General features: G+C 43.8%; 1 protein-coding gene across 1 annotated transcript in view; it reads left to right on the plus strand.

Moving 5' to 3' along the window:
• SVEP1 (sushi, von Willebrand factor type A, EGF and pentraxin domain containing 1) overlaps positions 1-16,679 on the plus strand; it is a 170,354-nt gene that overhangs the window by 139,064 nt on the left and 14,611 nt on the right. Inside the window, exons 42-46 of the mRNA XM_078852948.1 lie at positions 1,769-1,942; positions 2,845-3,018; positions 5,479-5,652; positions 6,878-7,054; positions 7,642-7,812. Of these exons, the coding sequence (XP_078709074.1) occupies positions 1,769-1,942; positions 2,845-3,018; positions 5,479-5,652; positions 6,878-7,054; positions 7,642-7,812 (870 nt within the window). The remainder of the gene's footprint in view (positions 1-1,768; positions 1,943-2,844; positions 3,019-5,478; positions 5,653-6,877; positions 7,055-7,641; positions 7,813-16,679) is intronic.

Consider the following 16,679-nt stretch of genomic DNA (forward strand, 5'->3'; position numbering starts at 1 on the left):
TGTCACCTGAAAGTGAGAACAGGTGTTCGCATGGCACTGTTATAGCTGGCATTGCAAGGTATTTACATGACAGATATGTTAACCATTCATTTGTCCCTTCATGCTTTGACCACCATTCTGGAAGACATGCTTCCACGCTGATAACGCTTGTTTAAAAAAAAATGTGTTAATTAAATTTGTGACTAAACTCCTTGGAGGAGAATTGTATGTCTCCTGCTCCATAGTCATATATTTCATGTTATAGCAGTCTCGGATGATGATACAGCACATGTTGTTCATTTTAAGAACACTTTCACTGCAGATTTGACAAAACACAGAGAAGGTACCAGTGTGAGATTTCTAAAGATAGCTACAGCTCTCGACCCAAGGTTTAAGAATCTGAAGTGCCTTCCAAAATCTGAGAGGGATGAGGTGTGGAACATGCTGTCAGCAGTCTTAAAAGAGCAACACTCCAACGTGGAAACTACAGAACCCGAACCACCAAAAAAGAAAATCAACCTTCTGGTGATGACATGACTCAGATGATGAAAATGAACATGCTTCAGGCTGCACTGCTTCCGATTGTTATTGAGTGGAACCCGTCTTCAGCATGGAAGCATGGGCTCTGCAATGATGGTCAAAGCATGAAGGGGCATACAAATGTTTAGCATATCTGGTATGTAAATACCTTGCAATGCCGGCTACAAAGATGCCATGAGAATGCCTGTTCTCACTTTCAGGTGACATTGTAAAGAAGAAGCAGGCAGTTTTATCTCCCATAAATGTGAACAAACTTGTTTGTCTTAGTGATTGACTGAACAAGAAGTAGGACTGAGTGGACTGGTAGGCTCTAAAGTTTTACATTGCACTCAAAAATAAAAAAGTTATGAAAAAAATCTATGTTTGTAAGTTGCACTTTCACGATAAAGTTTTATGAGGTGAATTGAAAAATACTATTTCTTTTGTTTATCTTTTTTACAGTGCAAATATTTGTAATCAAAAATAATAATATAAAGTGAGCACTGAGCACTTCGTATTCTGTGTTGTAATTGAAATCAATATATTTGAAAATGTAGAAGACATCCAAAAATATTTCAATAAATGGCAGTCTGTTATTGTTTAACAGTGCGATTAAAACTGTGATTACCAGTGACTATTTTTTAATCTCTCACAATTATTTTTTTTAATCATTTGACAGTCCTAGTAGCTACCTGTTGTAGATACAGCATACACCAACCGAAGGAGTTTGTCTGGTAGTGGAGGAACACCACCTCCCAAACAGAGTTAGCTACATCAACTCTTCTATCCGCATAGCTGTGTGAACACTGGCGGTTTTGTTGGCATAGCTGTATTAGTCAAAGGTGTGGGTTTTTTCACATCCCTGACTGATGTAGCTATGCTGACATAACTTTTAAGTGTAAACCAACCCTGAGACACTTACCCTGAATCTTAATTTTGCTTTTTGTTTTCCTTTTCAAGTTTAACATCATTCATGTGGCTATAAAAAGATTTTCTAATGCCTTCAGCTAAAGCCAACCTACATCAGATTTGTTTTTAGGGGTACCTGGCAAGCCCCAGACAGCATTCTGGGCTAGCTGTTATAGGATGTCTTTGCCAGTGAATGGAATAATCTGGGAATATTTGCATACATACTGCATATATGAAAATTACATTTCCTCCATTCTAATTGCTCTGCTGGGGACTCTCAGGAGAAGATTGAGAAGGGCTTGTGGCTGAGACAGGCAGTTTGTAAAGGCATCTGATTAAAACAGCATATTTTGTGGTATAGGGATCTCCTGTGGACCACCAGAATCGATAGAGAATGGATCCGTTCATGGGGAGGAGTTCCTATTTGGGGATGAAGTTCTCTACAGCTGTAATCAAGGCTTTGAACTACAGGGACCCAGCCGAAGAATCTGTCATGTTAACAGACGGTGGAGTCCCTCAGCCCCTTCGTGCATGCGTAAGTACAGACCAGAGCAAGGTGAGTGCCATTCTAGAGCAGGGCTAGACCACCTAGGGGTAAAAAGCCACTGGTGGTTTACGCAAGCGCTCCCCCAGTGCTGCCACCCGTGGAGCTGCACCAGCAGGAGCGCATTGGTGGGAAATATCAGGGAAAATGCCACTGCAGACAAAGCCTAAATGAGGAGTTATAGTTTGCGTTTCCTCTTTGACTCTGATGGAGGCTTTGGTCTGAAAGATGCTGCAGCAAATTCTCCACCCAGTTGCATATGGAAATGGCATGACTTGTGGCTGCCCAGGGGTAAATGACGGGAAAGCTTGGCCTGTAATGTCTGAATTTTATTGTATCATTGAATATCACACTGCAGTGATTTGTCGTAAGGGTGCCAATGCTGACCCAGCTGGGTTGTTTGAGGGTGTGGAACTCAAATCACTGCAGGCTGGTTGTTTTGCTGTCAGAGCAGTGAGGTGTGACTTGTTTTGGGGTGGGGGACAAAGTAGACGTAATTGCTTTGTGCATTTCATAAACGTGTTCTAGGGGCATCATAGCCTCTTGCAAGGAATTCTGTCCAGCCTTTCTCCCTCACTTTTTACTCCTCTACCTCCACATTGCGCTGCTGCAATGTGTGCTAATTTTTAGGTCCCCTTTCCACTTCACCACTGTACAAAATGAGTGAATGCCTGTCCTCTAATGCTGCCCCACCTATCTGTGATTCTCTCCCTCTGAGACATAGTCACGTTTCTTTCTATCTTGCTTTTGCAGCCTCCGTTTCCTCCCCTTTGTCCTCCTTTAACTCATTTTATGAAGTAGGGTATGATACTGTGTACAAAAGAGAAGAAATAAAAACAAACAGCTTTGTATAAATACTGTAAAGATGATAAACTCAGAGACTTCTCTTCTAGGGATAACTTGCGAGCCACATCCCTCTATAGAAAATGCAGTGTCCGTGACCTCAGGAAGTGCTTACAGAAGTAACGTTACCTATGTATGCAATTTTGGATACCATCTCGTTGGGCCCCAGAATATCACATGTCTTGCCAATGGGACCTGGAGTAAACCCCTCCCATCATGTGAAGGTAACTGTTAAGTTTTATGCCCCAATACCTATTGATATAGGAAAAGCAATCGTTATCGTTCTTGTTGGCATACCAGTATGTATATCCTACAGCCAGAGAATCAAACCTCTTTCTGGAAATGTTCTTCCATGGAACAATGAGGTGCAGTAGTTCTTTTTATATTGCTATGTAACTGGTACCCAATCAGCTAAAAGTATTACAGGAAATGGTTCCTAGAGTAGAGAGTTGCTATTAAGACCAGAAGGCTTATCAGACAGGAAGGATTTTCCTTTAGGGTCTGAATCTGCAAGATACCATGATAGCTTTATAAACATCAATGAGAGCTAAGGGCACTCACCATTTTACCAAAGACTATGGACAATGAGAATAAATGACTTTTCTCCCAGTGGCTCAGAAAATCCATTTGAAGAGCCATTTTTAATTATTATTAATTTATTTGTTTATTTATTAATTATTTTTTATTATTTTAGTCAGGTTGGTACCACGCAGTAAGAACTTAAAAATAATTGTCACAACAAATTTAGCTTACACACACCACCTTTCTGCAAATTACTCAATTCAAAGACTGCTTAAATATGTCCTGTTATTCCTGCCCCAAACCAGAATAAATTATAAGCATGAATTGTTTGTGTTTATAACCAGGAGGCAGAGCTGTAAACAAAAAAGGGGAACAAGTAATTGACAAGATTCCAAATATGTATGGACATACAGTTTTTTTCCCTCAGATGACACTGGCCAAAATCAGCATACATGGGAGTAGATCAAACAAAAGTACATTATAAACTTTATAATGTGCATTAAACTTTAAATATAAACTTTCCCCTTTCCGTACTCCTCTTTTCCTTGGAAAAGCCCCTCTGTGTTTTCTGGCCTCTTTGTGTCCTTAGCGCCTTCTCATGACGCACACAGAGGCGCACTCTTGAGCTCAGTTCCTGCCCCGACACTTCTTTTCATACAGTTCCTGCCCCTGACACAGATACCCTTTGTCCTCTGTACTGGACCCTAGCACCCTTCAGCCGCCTTTACCCTCATTATTTGCTGCTGACATCCTCATTCACCCTCCCCGCCTGTGAAGTGGAAATTACAGTTTCCCTACATCCAGCCTCTCACACAGATTTAGGGAGGATCTGACCCCTTCACAGCTGCACCAGGAATACTTGGGTGCGGAGCAGAACAGAGAGGCCAGCTAGTGTACACAGGGCAGAGGAGATGAGAGAGGGAGGTGTCAGCAGTGCAGCCAGGGCAGTTTGCTAACTGATCTCTTTGATGCCTTTCCACACCCAGCGGCACAATCCCCAGGGGTCAGTGTCACAACAGGACTACGAGTTTCACTTGGCTGCCAAGGCTGATGGTCTGCCACTCAGACCGGTGTGGGACTGCCCTCCCCAGAGCCAGTGAAACAGCAGCACCTGGAGGGTAAGCCTTCAGGGCATGCCAGTGACTCCCTTCCGTGTGAAGGGGCAGGGCCGAGAGATCACTTCACAGCCCCGCTGCAGGCAGATCATCCTGAGGCACAGGAAGTAGGACCTTCAGCTCATTGGCAGGTGGAAAAGATATTCAGATGCTGCATTAGCAACCATCCATCCCACAGATCTCAAGGGTAGTGACTTGCGGAGCATATTGTGATAATTTGGCCTGGGATCTGGATGACCCACATCAGAAAGAAAAGATCACAGGCATCTAGCCAGATGGAGATGAACAAAGTGCAAGAACAATCAAGGGCCCGGAACCACCCCAAAATTGCAAACCTCCTTGACAGAGAGTGGGCATAGCCCCTCAGTAACGGAGTAGATATTACTGTATCCACATGAACCCTACCACCGCTCTAGATGCTCTCTCCTGCCTGTCAGCTGGCATCACCTCTGTCTTACGTGGCTTAAGGTCCCATCAACTTTCTCTTGTCCAGGCCTCTAGCTCATCTAGACTCTTGGGTAGCAGGGAAGCTGCACCATCTGAATCAAATGGAAGGTGAGACATGCGGCTGCCTGTCATTTGAGTAGTGATGGCAGCGCAGCCCAGATCATCTGACAGCTTCTCCCACTGGCTGTGTGCCGTTTGGGAGCCAGGAATGGTCACACCCCATCAGGCCGGTGATGCCTCTAGTCCAGTATCCCATCTGGCGAGTACCCGCTGTTGCGGAGGCAGAACAGTACGCTCTGGGATCTCTCTAAGTGGAAAGGAAGGAACCACTGAAGCTCAATCCCCTGCAACTAACCGGGGTCCAAAGCCCCAGGGCCAACATTGTTAAACTCTCTGTGATTTGTTAAAAACATGCCTGGATGTTCGCCCTTTCTCCATCACTAGGAGGAGTTCAGCCACCAACCCAGCTACCGATTTTTCTGTTACTGCTTACTAGGTTTTATTGTTCTCCAGTTGCTATTATAAACACCGCATCACGATAATCAAAGAATAAGGTATGGGCTTAATATAGTTTAAATTAATGACTTTATTTCCTTGCAGAGACCAGATGCAAAGCTCTGGTTTCCTTGGCAAATGGGAAGGCTCTGTATGAAAATGATACAGTTGGCAGCCGAGCCGCGTATTACTGCGACAGAGGGTACAGCTTGGAAGGGGAGCCCATAGCAGAGTGCACAGGAACTGGAAGCTGGAGTCACCCGATACCGCTGTGCAAACGTGAGTGTTTGGTCGATAAGGAAGATTTTTAAGCATTAAAGGACACGTCCTGCTCTTTGTTTAAACCATTGTTAATTGAGAGTAAATCCATTGGCTTTGCTGGAGCCAACCCAGCTTTATACTGGTGTGACTGAGCAGAATTGGTCAAGTTCAAAATCAAATATATTTGCCTATCCCAGTTTTTCCTCACTTAGTGAAATTCTGTAACTTAAGTGAAACTTCCCTTGCATAGCGAAATTTAATCTTCCGCTATTCTGCGGGTTCTGGGAGACACCTATGTGCATGGGAAAGAACTGAGTAGTACTGAGGCACATTAAAAATAACAACATCCGCCTACAAATGTTTGTGAAAATGAGAGACTAAACTGTTCAGTAGCAGGTGACTTTATTTGGAAAAGGGCTTTAAAAGGATTTAAATCTGCCCCTCTACCCCCAATTTAATCTTATTTGGCTGTAACTGATCTTAGATCTGTCTTGCATTGCACTAGGTGGATCATCTCTTTTTTTTAAACAAGAGACAAGTGTGTCTCTAGCTTCATAGAAGAAGCCTCCCCTCTGCTGGTGTACACATCGTGCTGTATCCTCATCACATTTGTCATGCAACCCGTCCTATTTAAATCAATGGAAATGCTCCCATGAGGAAGGCCAGGAGGGTTTAGCACAAAATTACAGTGTGCAGGAACAATAGGTAACCTGTAAATTGTTGAATATTAATACTCTTCACGGTGCACACCCTTAGGGACAGATTTCCTGGCACTCTGCTGCTTCTTTACCCTGTTCCGGAGCCGTTAAGCCGCTGTAAATCCGACTGAACCCAAAGGCTCTGCTTCTTGTTTACACTAAAACCTCTTCACGTTGCTCTAGCAGTGGAAGGGGATCTTAAAGCAACGTAAATTACATTGACATCCTCTTCAATGCCCGCTTCTGCAGCCAGGGTGAAATCCTGAACCCATGGAGGGCAATGGGAGTTTTGCCATTGGTTTCAGCAGAGCCAGGTTTTCATCCCCAGAACATGGTGTAAAGTAACATTAGTATAAATGAGAATCAGGCCCATTATCTTTATTTTGTGACCCCAAGCCTCACAACTTTACACCTGTTTAAAGATTAAAATTGGGATCAATCAGTCCATTCCTTCTGCTGGTTTTGCAATTTGATGATGAAAAGAGGAGAGAGTTTGCAGACATGCTTTACAAATATTTTTTCTCCCCTCTCCCCCACTTGAACAGCAAATCCTTGTCCTGTGCCTTTCATAATCCCAGAGAATGCCCGCCTGTCTGAGACAGAATTTTATGTTGGCCAGAAAGTATCAATCAAGTGCAGGGAGGGCTATCAACTTAAAGGACAAGCTGCAATGACCTGTAACCCTGACGAGACTTGGACACCAGCAAGAGCTAAATGTGAAAGTAAGTGTACAAACTGAATTCAGGGCGGCCGTTGTGAGAAGATGGCTGGGAGATGCACCGTGTTCTTATACCCTTCCAGCATATTTCTTTGTTGGTGGGCAGCCCTAACAACAAGGCCTAATGTCACTCTCTTCTACTTACAACTTTTAAGCACCAATACGTACGCCATTGCCCCTGGCTGGCAGTTGGAGAGGAGTGTGGGGAATGCCCTGGAAATGGCTGCCATGCACGTTATGCACATTCATTCTTTGATTTGCTATGCACAATGTTGTGTCTGCTACAATTAAGCCCTATCTCCTGGTCACCCCCTTTCTCTGTCCCCATCATGCCGAGTTTCCCCCTTCTCACCAGTGTTAAACTTGGTGCTAGTGGCGAGGTCTGTCTTCATTGCTGGACACTGTGTGCGTTTCTTTTCACCATGCAGAAGCCTCTCTCTGCAGAGCTTTGCTCCCCACACTCTTCTTGGCAGTGCTCAGCATCCTGCAGGCTCGCCCCCTAAACAGACAGGGACATTATGTACTGTATTGTCAACGAGTTCCCAGATGCTGCAGCTTATCAGCCCATGGTGGCTTCTTCTTTTTCTTTAGAGATTTCTTGTGGGCCCCCTGCTCACATCGAAAACGCCTTGGCCCGTGGCACATTTTATCAGTACGGAGACATGATCACCTACTCGTGCTACAGCGGGTACGTGCTGGAGGGGTCGCTGAGAAGTGTGTGTTTAGAAAATGGAACCTGGACAAAACCACCTGCCTGCAAAGGTCAGAGTCATTTTCTTAACTGTGCGCTGGTGCTTTTCCTAACCTGCTGTACAAACACACAAGGAGAAGTTCCCATATGACTTCACTGTAGCCACAATTTAACCCATAGCACATAAAGTACAAACTCACGCCCTTTCTGCTTTAAAATAAACAAACACCCAAACAAACAAACAAATAAAGACTAGCTTAAACCTTCTCCCTAACCTTGGCTGCTTCTAGGGTTCCTCTTTCAAAGGCTACATGTCTCATACCCTAGATCAGCATTTCTCAAATGTGGCCACCAGGGGCTTTTCTTGCAGCCACAGCCTCCTGTGATCGGGGGGAAGGGGGAGAAGCAGTGGCCCCAGGTCCCTGCCCCTCTCCGGAGATACAAATGTTGGAGGTGTCAGCAGCTGGTGAATTCCACGCTTTCCCAGGGATGGGGCAGCAGGCTTTGGTGGCTGTGGGGCTTCGGGTTCCATCCCCGTGGTAGCAGGCTCTGTTTCCAGGCTCTGGTCCCAGGCTCATCACCCCCGCCATCATTCCTGGATCCCACCGCTTCCCTGGCCACCTCCCCATCCAGGGCTTAATTTATCCCAGGGCTTGCTGGGGCTGAGTAAGTCTGCTGTGAAAAGTGTTATTAACAAACATACAAATATCACTTTTCACAGCAGCAGACTTACTAGCTAGCAATTTTTTTTAAAAGCAACCAAAAAAAAGCAAAAGAAATAACAACAAAAAGATAAGAACATGCAAAGCACCTGATTTATGTTTCTGTTCTGTTTAGGTCCACTAAAGAATAGAGACAACTGTACATTATTTTTATTATTGAGTCTGAAAAAATCCTACATAAATAAATTACAATGATTTGGACATGTATATGGGCATATTTATTTGTTTTTCCTAAAGTTAAGTAAGTATTTTAGGAAAAAATGTGAGCGCGGCCACCAGCAAGAGTTGGTAGCCGCACTCTGAGACCACCAAAAAATGTATTGTGAGAACTCCTGCCCTAGATCCCCTCTCTCCAGAGAGTCATTCACACATCAGTTATAATCAGCAGGGGGAACAAGTTTCCTACCGTTATGAATCTACAGAATACACTTAATCCTTTCCCAGGCAGAACAACACCCGCTAAACAAATACTACCAGCCTGTTACATTCGTATGCTTAAAGAAATTTAGCTTTTTACTGTTAAGACAGAGCACGACAGGAAAGGAAGGTGGCTGATACAACTGGTGCTTATTCTGTCGTTGTTTAGCTTCTGTGTGTTGCTGAAAACAACTGTCTGCGGTAAGATGTGCAGAGATAAACTGATACAGCTGTACTGAAGTAATACACACTGAGGAAGCATCACAGCATCTGTGTTAGCCAGTTTAAGTACAGAACTGTAAAGACTAGATTGATATTTTTCTAAAATCCCCAAGATTTGATTGACAAATGGGCATGTATTTACATAGCTGCATTTGCATGGAAATATATCCTAATTGTAGCAAATATGAAAGTTAGTATTTAAACACCTATGCATCCATTTGCACAACAATTGCAGTGATTAATCATACATACATGGGTGCACAAACTCACATATTTTGCATGTAGACCTAGAGTCTGTGTGTGTCTGTTTCTTGCTCCCTCTCTATTTTTAAACCTGTCCCTAAATGGCCGGAGAAGTGGTTTTGAAGATAAACAGGGTCTCAGAGCTATCTTGTCAGAGTGTGTGTGTGTGAGAGAGAGAGAGAGAGAGATGTGTATACAATATAAACATATATACATCAAAAAGTATGTCACCACTGAAAAGCTAGCTTTCACCAGCAATTACTACAAAGTGGTACGTGAGATGTCACGGTTCTTCCCTTTATTTAGAATGGAAATAACTGCGTTGTGGCTATTAGCAAATGTTGATACTTCATTGGCAATCACTGTGCTTGTGAGTGTATGTATTTATGTCTAGCACTAAGTGTATATAAACTACTGCAGCCTGACATAGCAGTACAAATGATGATGTGGTTTGGCAATGTGTGCTATTTTGGTTGTAACAAGTCTTCGCTGGATGGAATTCCTGTAGAATCTTGAATGCTAATTTTTCACATCTCTGCACCAAAATTGCTCCTGAAAAATATGCATGTGCACAAACTCTCACCTGTGCACCCCAGACTGGTAGTTGCAAGTACAGGCAGTTGTTTATCTGGGCATCTGTGTGTTTAGCAGGTGTAGGTACATATCTGTGCATGCAGTTTATTAGTTGCAGGAGCAACTAGTATGTCACATTTTGAAAATGTAGCTTCTCCTCCGTCAGCCCAAAGGCTGAGCTTCCCAGATGTGACAGGATGCTCTTCTCCAGGCCGGACTTCTATAGCTCTTCTTCTGCCGCCAGATGGTTCCCAGCTGTTGTTTCTCCCCTACTAACTTGCCTGCATCCAGCTCTCCACAAGGTAGTCTGCAATTCTGGGATACATTGTTTATCTTATACATGTATCCTGTATATCGACGAAGCACACCTCCAGACAGCCGTGATCTACTAGGCATTAGAAATACTGTTCATTTTGGTTTGGAGTGCCACATTCTCAAAGACTGTATTACAAAATCAACAACTCAGCCAAAACAGCCAAATAACCAAAAATCTGGAGCAGACAGGGGAGGAAAACACCCACAAAACACAAAAACAGCAGTAAACTAAACCATTAAAAATAAGATATAAAGAGGGATTCTGCTGGACTTTCTTAATGCCAGAGATGAAGTATAGCAGAAAGCCCAGGGGCAGACATATCCAAAAGCGTAGGGCCACAGTGGGCAGGGCACTACCTCCTGCCATTTCAAAATTATGGCGTTGATTATGATCTCAGTGCCCCGAGTTTATACACCAGTTTGGCTCCTCTTACCTCAATGGAACTAATCCTGATGGACACGACTATAACGGAGACCTGAATCAGGCCGTTTATGTTGACAGTTAGCAAGCCCAGTTCAGCCTGTCTCAGATTCTGTAGCTGGATACAGAGCAGCAAGCAATACATCAGAACAACTAGTGCTATGTTATTTAGAGGTTTATTTATTAAAAGAAAAAGGCTGGAGGCACATCCACTGACAGTCACAAACAGTGCAGGTCTCAAGGCACAAGTGTAACGCTGACAGACCCCGGTTGTCAGCGGGCGGGATCAAACCTCTGGAGCTCAGTGCATGAGCCTCTACCGGATGAGCTAAAAGCCAACTGGCTGTTGAGCAGACTCATTTTATCTCTCTCTTTAAATGGTCTCAGTGCCACTAGATGGGAGAGAACACCACACCCAGAAGGTGTGTGGGTTACCCAAGCGCTCCTGCATCACAGGGAAGAACAGTTTTGTTGCTTGTTGCGGTTCAAATACAAGACAGAACAAGGCTTTAAGCAAGCAAGCAGGCTGGTCTGCTGACGGGCTGGTCTGCCTGTCAGCTTTCCACCCTCTCTTTTATTTCTCTCCCTCCTCCTGCGCATTACATACTCCAACAGATAAAAGGAATACACTGGCTTCGTTTAATATTCTTATTTACCAATTTCTATCTACCGCATTCCTTGCTCTTGGGCCTTGAGCCCAGTCCTGGGAGGCTTCCCACGGTTCATGTCATCTGGGTGAGTTTCCAAGGTTCATGCCCTTGAGAGGAGCCGTGTGTGCACTGCTCCTGCACAACACTCGGGGTGTGCCCTGAATGTTGCCAAGTGCATGAACCCTGCATGAATCCTACAGTTGCTAATGTACTGGTCTGGGACACCAGAGACGTGAGTTCTGTTCCCAGCTCTTTCTATGAGACCTTAAGTAACTCATTCCCCGTCTGTAAAATATTCCTCACAATCCTTTTCTGTTTAGACTGCAAGCACTGTGGGGCAGGGATTCTGTACAATGCCAAACCCCATGGGGCCTCAATTTCTGCTGTGACCTCTAGTCACTAATGTAATACAAAAACTCCTGTCAGTGATGGTGAATCTTATGAGTCAAGGCCCTTGAAAAGTCATGTTGCCCTGCTCTCCAGTAATGGTTTGCCATGGTCACCCTAGATAGAGCACTTTGACAAGGTCCAAATCTAAAAGGTTTGTGACTTCTAAGCACTTCACAGATTAAAAAAGCCACTCCTGGGCTTCCATGTAGATCACAATGCTGCCTTGTGATCGCAATGGAGCACCATCACGGTTGCTAGAGTGGAGGACTCAACAGCAAAGTGAAGATGATGGGTGACTTTTCCAAGGTGCCTTACATGACTTAGGAGCCCAAGTCCCAATAAAAGATTTAGGCTTCTAAGTCACTGAGGCGCTTTTTTTTGAGAATTTTTCCCACTATCACATTAACGCCATCATTGTGGGTGTGAGGATGTAGAAGTGATCTCTGTGTGTGGTTTCTGGAATTAGTTAGGGAATCAACTAGCAAAGATGTTTTGGGTAAGTTTGTGGTGTTAACATCTTACTGTTGATCTGTCACAAAAGCTTTGGGTTCTAGCCTGATTGTAGTGTAGTGCTGCAAGCTGTTATTACTTTTCATTCTTCTTTAATGTTTGCTATTTACACACAGCCCTGAAGTGTGTTAAGGCTTTGGAGGTGTCTGATATGGCAGGTCCTTACCACAAAGAGCTTACAGCCTGAGGGTCTGATTCTGCATTCTACGACCAAATGTGCAGCCTGATCCAGAGGCCCCTGCAAGTGGACACTTTGCATTGGCTTGAATAGGCTTTGGATGAGGCTCATGGCACTTACTACCATGAGTAGTCTCCCTGAAGTTGCTGGGACTGTTCATAGCCAGAAGCACTATGGGTAAAATTTTCCAAAAGGCCTCAGTGACTGAGAAGTTTACAATGCATTTTAAAAAGTGGGCTTGGCCGTAGGAGCCAGAGGCCTCATCTACCCTGAAAAATTAGATCAATCCAGCTGTGTCCTCACTCAGGGATGTGAAAACCCTAATCCCCACTGAGTGATGCAGCTAGGTGTTCCATTGACCTAGCTACAGCCTCTCAGAGAGGTGAACTAACTACAACAGGAAAACCCCGTCAGTTGATGTGGAAAACATCTACCTTCTGTGCTACACTGGTACAGCTCCACCACCATGGCTGTGCCACTGTAGCAGCTGTGTAGTGTAGACACGGGCTCAGTTTCATTGAAAGTCAAAGGATGAGGAAAGGGATATAATAACGAAACCAGATATTGAACAATACTGGCTGACACGCACTTTGTTAGTTCCGTGATTCTGCTTTTTTTTTTTTTAATAAATGTTAATGGTTCTAATGTAATGTAAACCACATACATTCCGACATTTTAAAAAAATAAAGCCTAGAAGTCCTGCTTCAGAAGAATATGGATCTCTACAGCTCACTGTTTAGCAGTCCCCTGCCTCTCAGCTTTCCTTCCCTCCCTTCTCCAAATACCAGTGGCTTGAGGTGGTCTTGGAGATGAGGGGGTTAATGTACTAACGCACAAAGCACTATCCCAGACCTGGCAACCCTAGATATTAATGCCGTATGTTAATAGTTTCCTGCCTCCTTCCCCTAAAATGAGAATAAAAAGGACCAAAGATGTTCATGAGAGAAAAGGCCTATGTTTCCCTGATATATGTGAAAGTGATCTTTTAGAACTGCTTTATAAACAAGGCAGAATATTTTCCTAACAAAAGGCCTACAGTATCTAAAGCTTTGTGATCTACATCAGAAGCAACATGAAAGCAAGAAGCATAATGAGTCACGTAGCTTTTGACACCAGTGGTTAGTTATTAATCTCCCAAGCCTGCAAGAAATGTCTAACCCAACTAAACAAAGTAATTAATGTGAATATTATAATTAAAAATACAGACTGCATATTAATTGGGAGTGCACAGCTGCGCTTGTCTGAACTGTATCTAGTTAAAGATCACACTCCTGGTTCTGATCTCAGTGACGCTGGTGTAAATCTGGAGTAACTCCATTGAATTCAGTGGAGTTACACCAGCATAAACTAATGTGAGTGAGATCACAGTCAAGCTCCCAGTTGGGAAGCCAGCGACAGTATCCATGGAGCTTACGATCTGCCCACCACCAAATGTAGGACAAAGAGCCGGTAGGAGAGCCAAAAGAAAAACCAGAGGGCACTGCATGTCGTTTTAAAGGACATGGGCTGATTTTCCTGAGCAAAAAACAATGTTACGTATCTTTTGTTTTTCTCGCGAGCATTTCTCATGCAACTAATTTGCAAGAAAACAATGAGAACACCAAAAATATGTGGTTTAGAGCTTCCTTTGGCTCTAAAGAAAGGGACTTCTTTCAAAAAGGTCGTGGAGAGCTATCGTTGTAGTCTGTTCTGTTCTGCATCTTGTACCGTGCTCATCACTGTAGTATCTCTTACGTTCTGTAGCCTCATAACATTTTGCATTTACATATCACTTTTGATTAGCAATAGTGAAGGCTAAGATTTTGTCACGCAAACTTCTAGTAGAATTCACAGACAGGTCACGGGCAGCAAAGAAAAAAATCACGGAAGCCGGTGACCTCTCCATGACTTTTGCTAAAAATATGCATGACAAAATGGGAAGCTGCAGGGTCCCCACACCACTCCTGGGGGGCCAAGCTAGGAGATGTGGGGCACCCCAGGCGCTCATGGCAACTCCCGGGCACCCGGCCGCCTGCCTTGGCTCTGAGCTCCCAGGTGCCCCGCCCACGGCAGCTCCGAGCTCCTGGGCGCCCGAGGCACTCCCTCCCCTGCCCGCAGTGGCTGGTAGGCAGCTCGAGGCCCCACAGTTCTCAGCCACCACAAGTGATGGAGGAACCCTGCAGCTCCCAGGGGCTGCGGGCTCAAGTCACAGAGGTCTCTGGAAGTCACAGATTCCGTTACTTCCGTGATCTCAATGCATTATCCCAGTTTCACAGTCATAACATTACTGGGAGTCACCCGATAGCATTGTTACAGATAATTTTACTAATTCTGCTTAACTGACTGTATAAGTACATGGAGAAATGTTGTGTTTCTTTTTAAAAAGCTGTGCAGTGAATTTGGCCCCCTCTGCACAAGACTTTTGGACTGGGCTCATCCCTGGGTGCAGAGCTGCCAAACAGTTTGTACCCAGCCAGCTAACAAAAACATTACGTGGTGTCAAATCTGAGGCAAAAAGAGGGTAAGTGGCTTGCTCAAGGTCACATGGTAAGTCTGTGGCAGAGCTGAGAAGAGAAGCCAGAAGCCCCCAGCTCTCTTCTTATTTATATTAGCTTTACACCAGGATAACTTCTTTGACTTCAATGGAGTTAGTCCTCATTTACACTAGTGTGAAAGGAGAATAAAGCTGTAGGTCTTCTAACATCCAGCCCCATCTCTGAAGCTCAAGACTACCTTTCTCTTCTCTTGCCTGCTCTACTGTTCAGTAATCTCCCAGGCCATAGGCACACAGTCTCTCATTCCCTGGAGCTATATATAACAAGTCCACATGGGAATAATACTGTCTTATTGTGCATATAGAATTTCACAATCAGGGCTGGCCACAGGAACAAGAAAAGGAAACCTCTACTTGGGGCCCTGAATTGCAGAGCTTACCTGGGGCATTGCATACCAAACAAGCTCTTTATTTCACAGACCAACTTTATCTCCTTTTCCAGTGGCAGAGTGGGGACACGTCTCATAGCCAACTCTTACTGGTAGTTTGGAACTCCTGGTAGCATAAAGCCAGCCTTGTTTATGTCATCCTATTTTATTTACCTGCTCATAGGATATACACCTGGGACATCGCTCAGGCGAAGTGTGGATCACAGGCAGTTTCAAAGCTTTACGCTTTAGTTACAATCCTTAAAAAATTGTGCCCCAGTTTTTAAATGTTTTTTGTTTATGCTGCCTCATACTAGTACTATAACTTAACTAGTATTCAGAAAATGGAGGTTGCCTGTTGTTTCACAATAATATACACACAGTGGTGAATCACTGTGTTGTTAACTTCCTTAGAACCATAGCTGTGTGAAACTTTTTTTCACGAGATCCCAGGTTGTGCAACACTCTGATTCAGGTTTCTTCAGAAACGCAACAGGCAGTTCAGGGTTTGACTCTAAAGGTTTACAACGTTTGGCCCAGTTTCAGGGGAATCCAAACAGCGCTGCTGGAACAATTTGTAAAGTGGGGGTGCTGAGAGCCATTGAACCAAACTGTAAACCCTGTGTACAATGGAAACCACTTCAAGCCAAGAGGTACGGCAGCAGCCCTAGTTCCAGCACCTATGAGTCCAAACTGTGGTTTCACATTGAAACTGTAAAACTTGCAGCAAAACCTGGTTAAACTTGACTATTTCAGTGGTAGTTTTGGATTGGTTGAAACATGCAACGCATAAGTATTTTAATATATTTAATGGTTCGTCATATTTAGACTAATAACGAACCAGATCTGGGGCTCTCTCAACCCGAAACCTACATTTCACTTGCTCTAATAGTGGTTAAATATGAGATACATTTACAATGCATTGTGTGCTTATAATTGCCACTAATTAAAATTTCTTGTGATTCTGTATTTGCATTGTAGTAATACCCACAGGCCTTGATCTCCGATTGGGGCCCCACTATGGTAGGTGTTGTTCACACACATGATAAAAACAGTCTCTGCCCTGAAGAACTTACAGTCTAAGTGACTTATATTTACTTTGTTACACAGTTTTGCAGACAGTGGTGTTTGTAAATAGACAGACACATGGTACAGTGTTACAACAGATTATCCCAAATTATCACAAAGTACTCTTCATTCTTCTGTCGTGTTCCTGCAATAAATCATTGGTGCTGCTATTTTGTTTTATCTTATTTTAGTGACAGAAGGTAGATTATACCTGACAGCTTTGCCTTGTTTTTATGCCAAACTTGATTTTCCTTTTCCCCGTGTATTGGACTTAATTTTTTTTACAGGAGTGAGGGGATGGGGAACTGTTCGGTTTTTGTTTTACGAA

The sequence above is a fragment of the Lepidochelys kempii genome, chromosome 5, assembly GCF_965140285.1.
Source record: "Lepidochelys kempii isolate rLepKem1 chromosome 5, rLepKem1.hap1, whole genome shotgun sequence".
Taxonomy (NCBI): Eukaryota; Metazoa; Chordata; order Testudines; family Cheloniidae; genus Lepidochelys; species Lepidochelys kempii.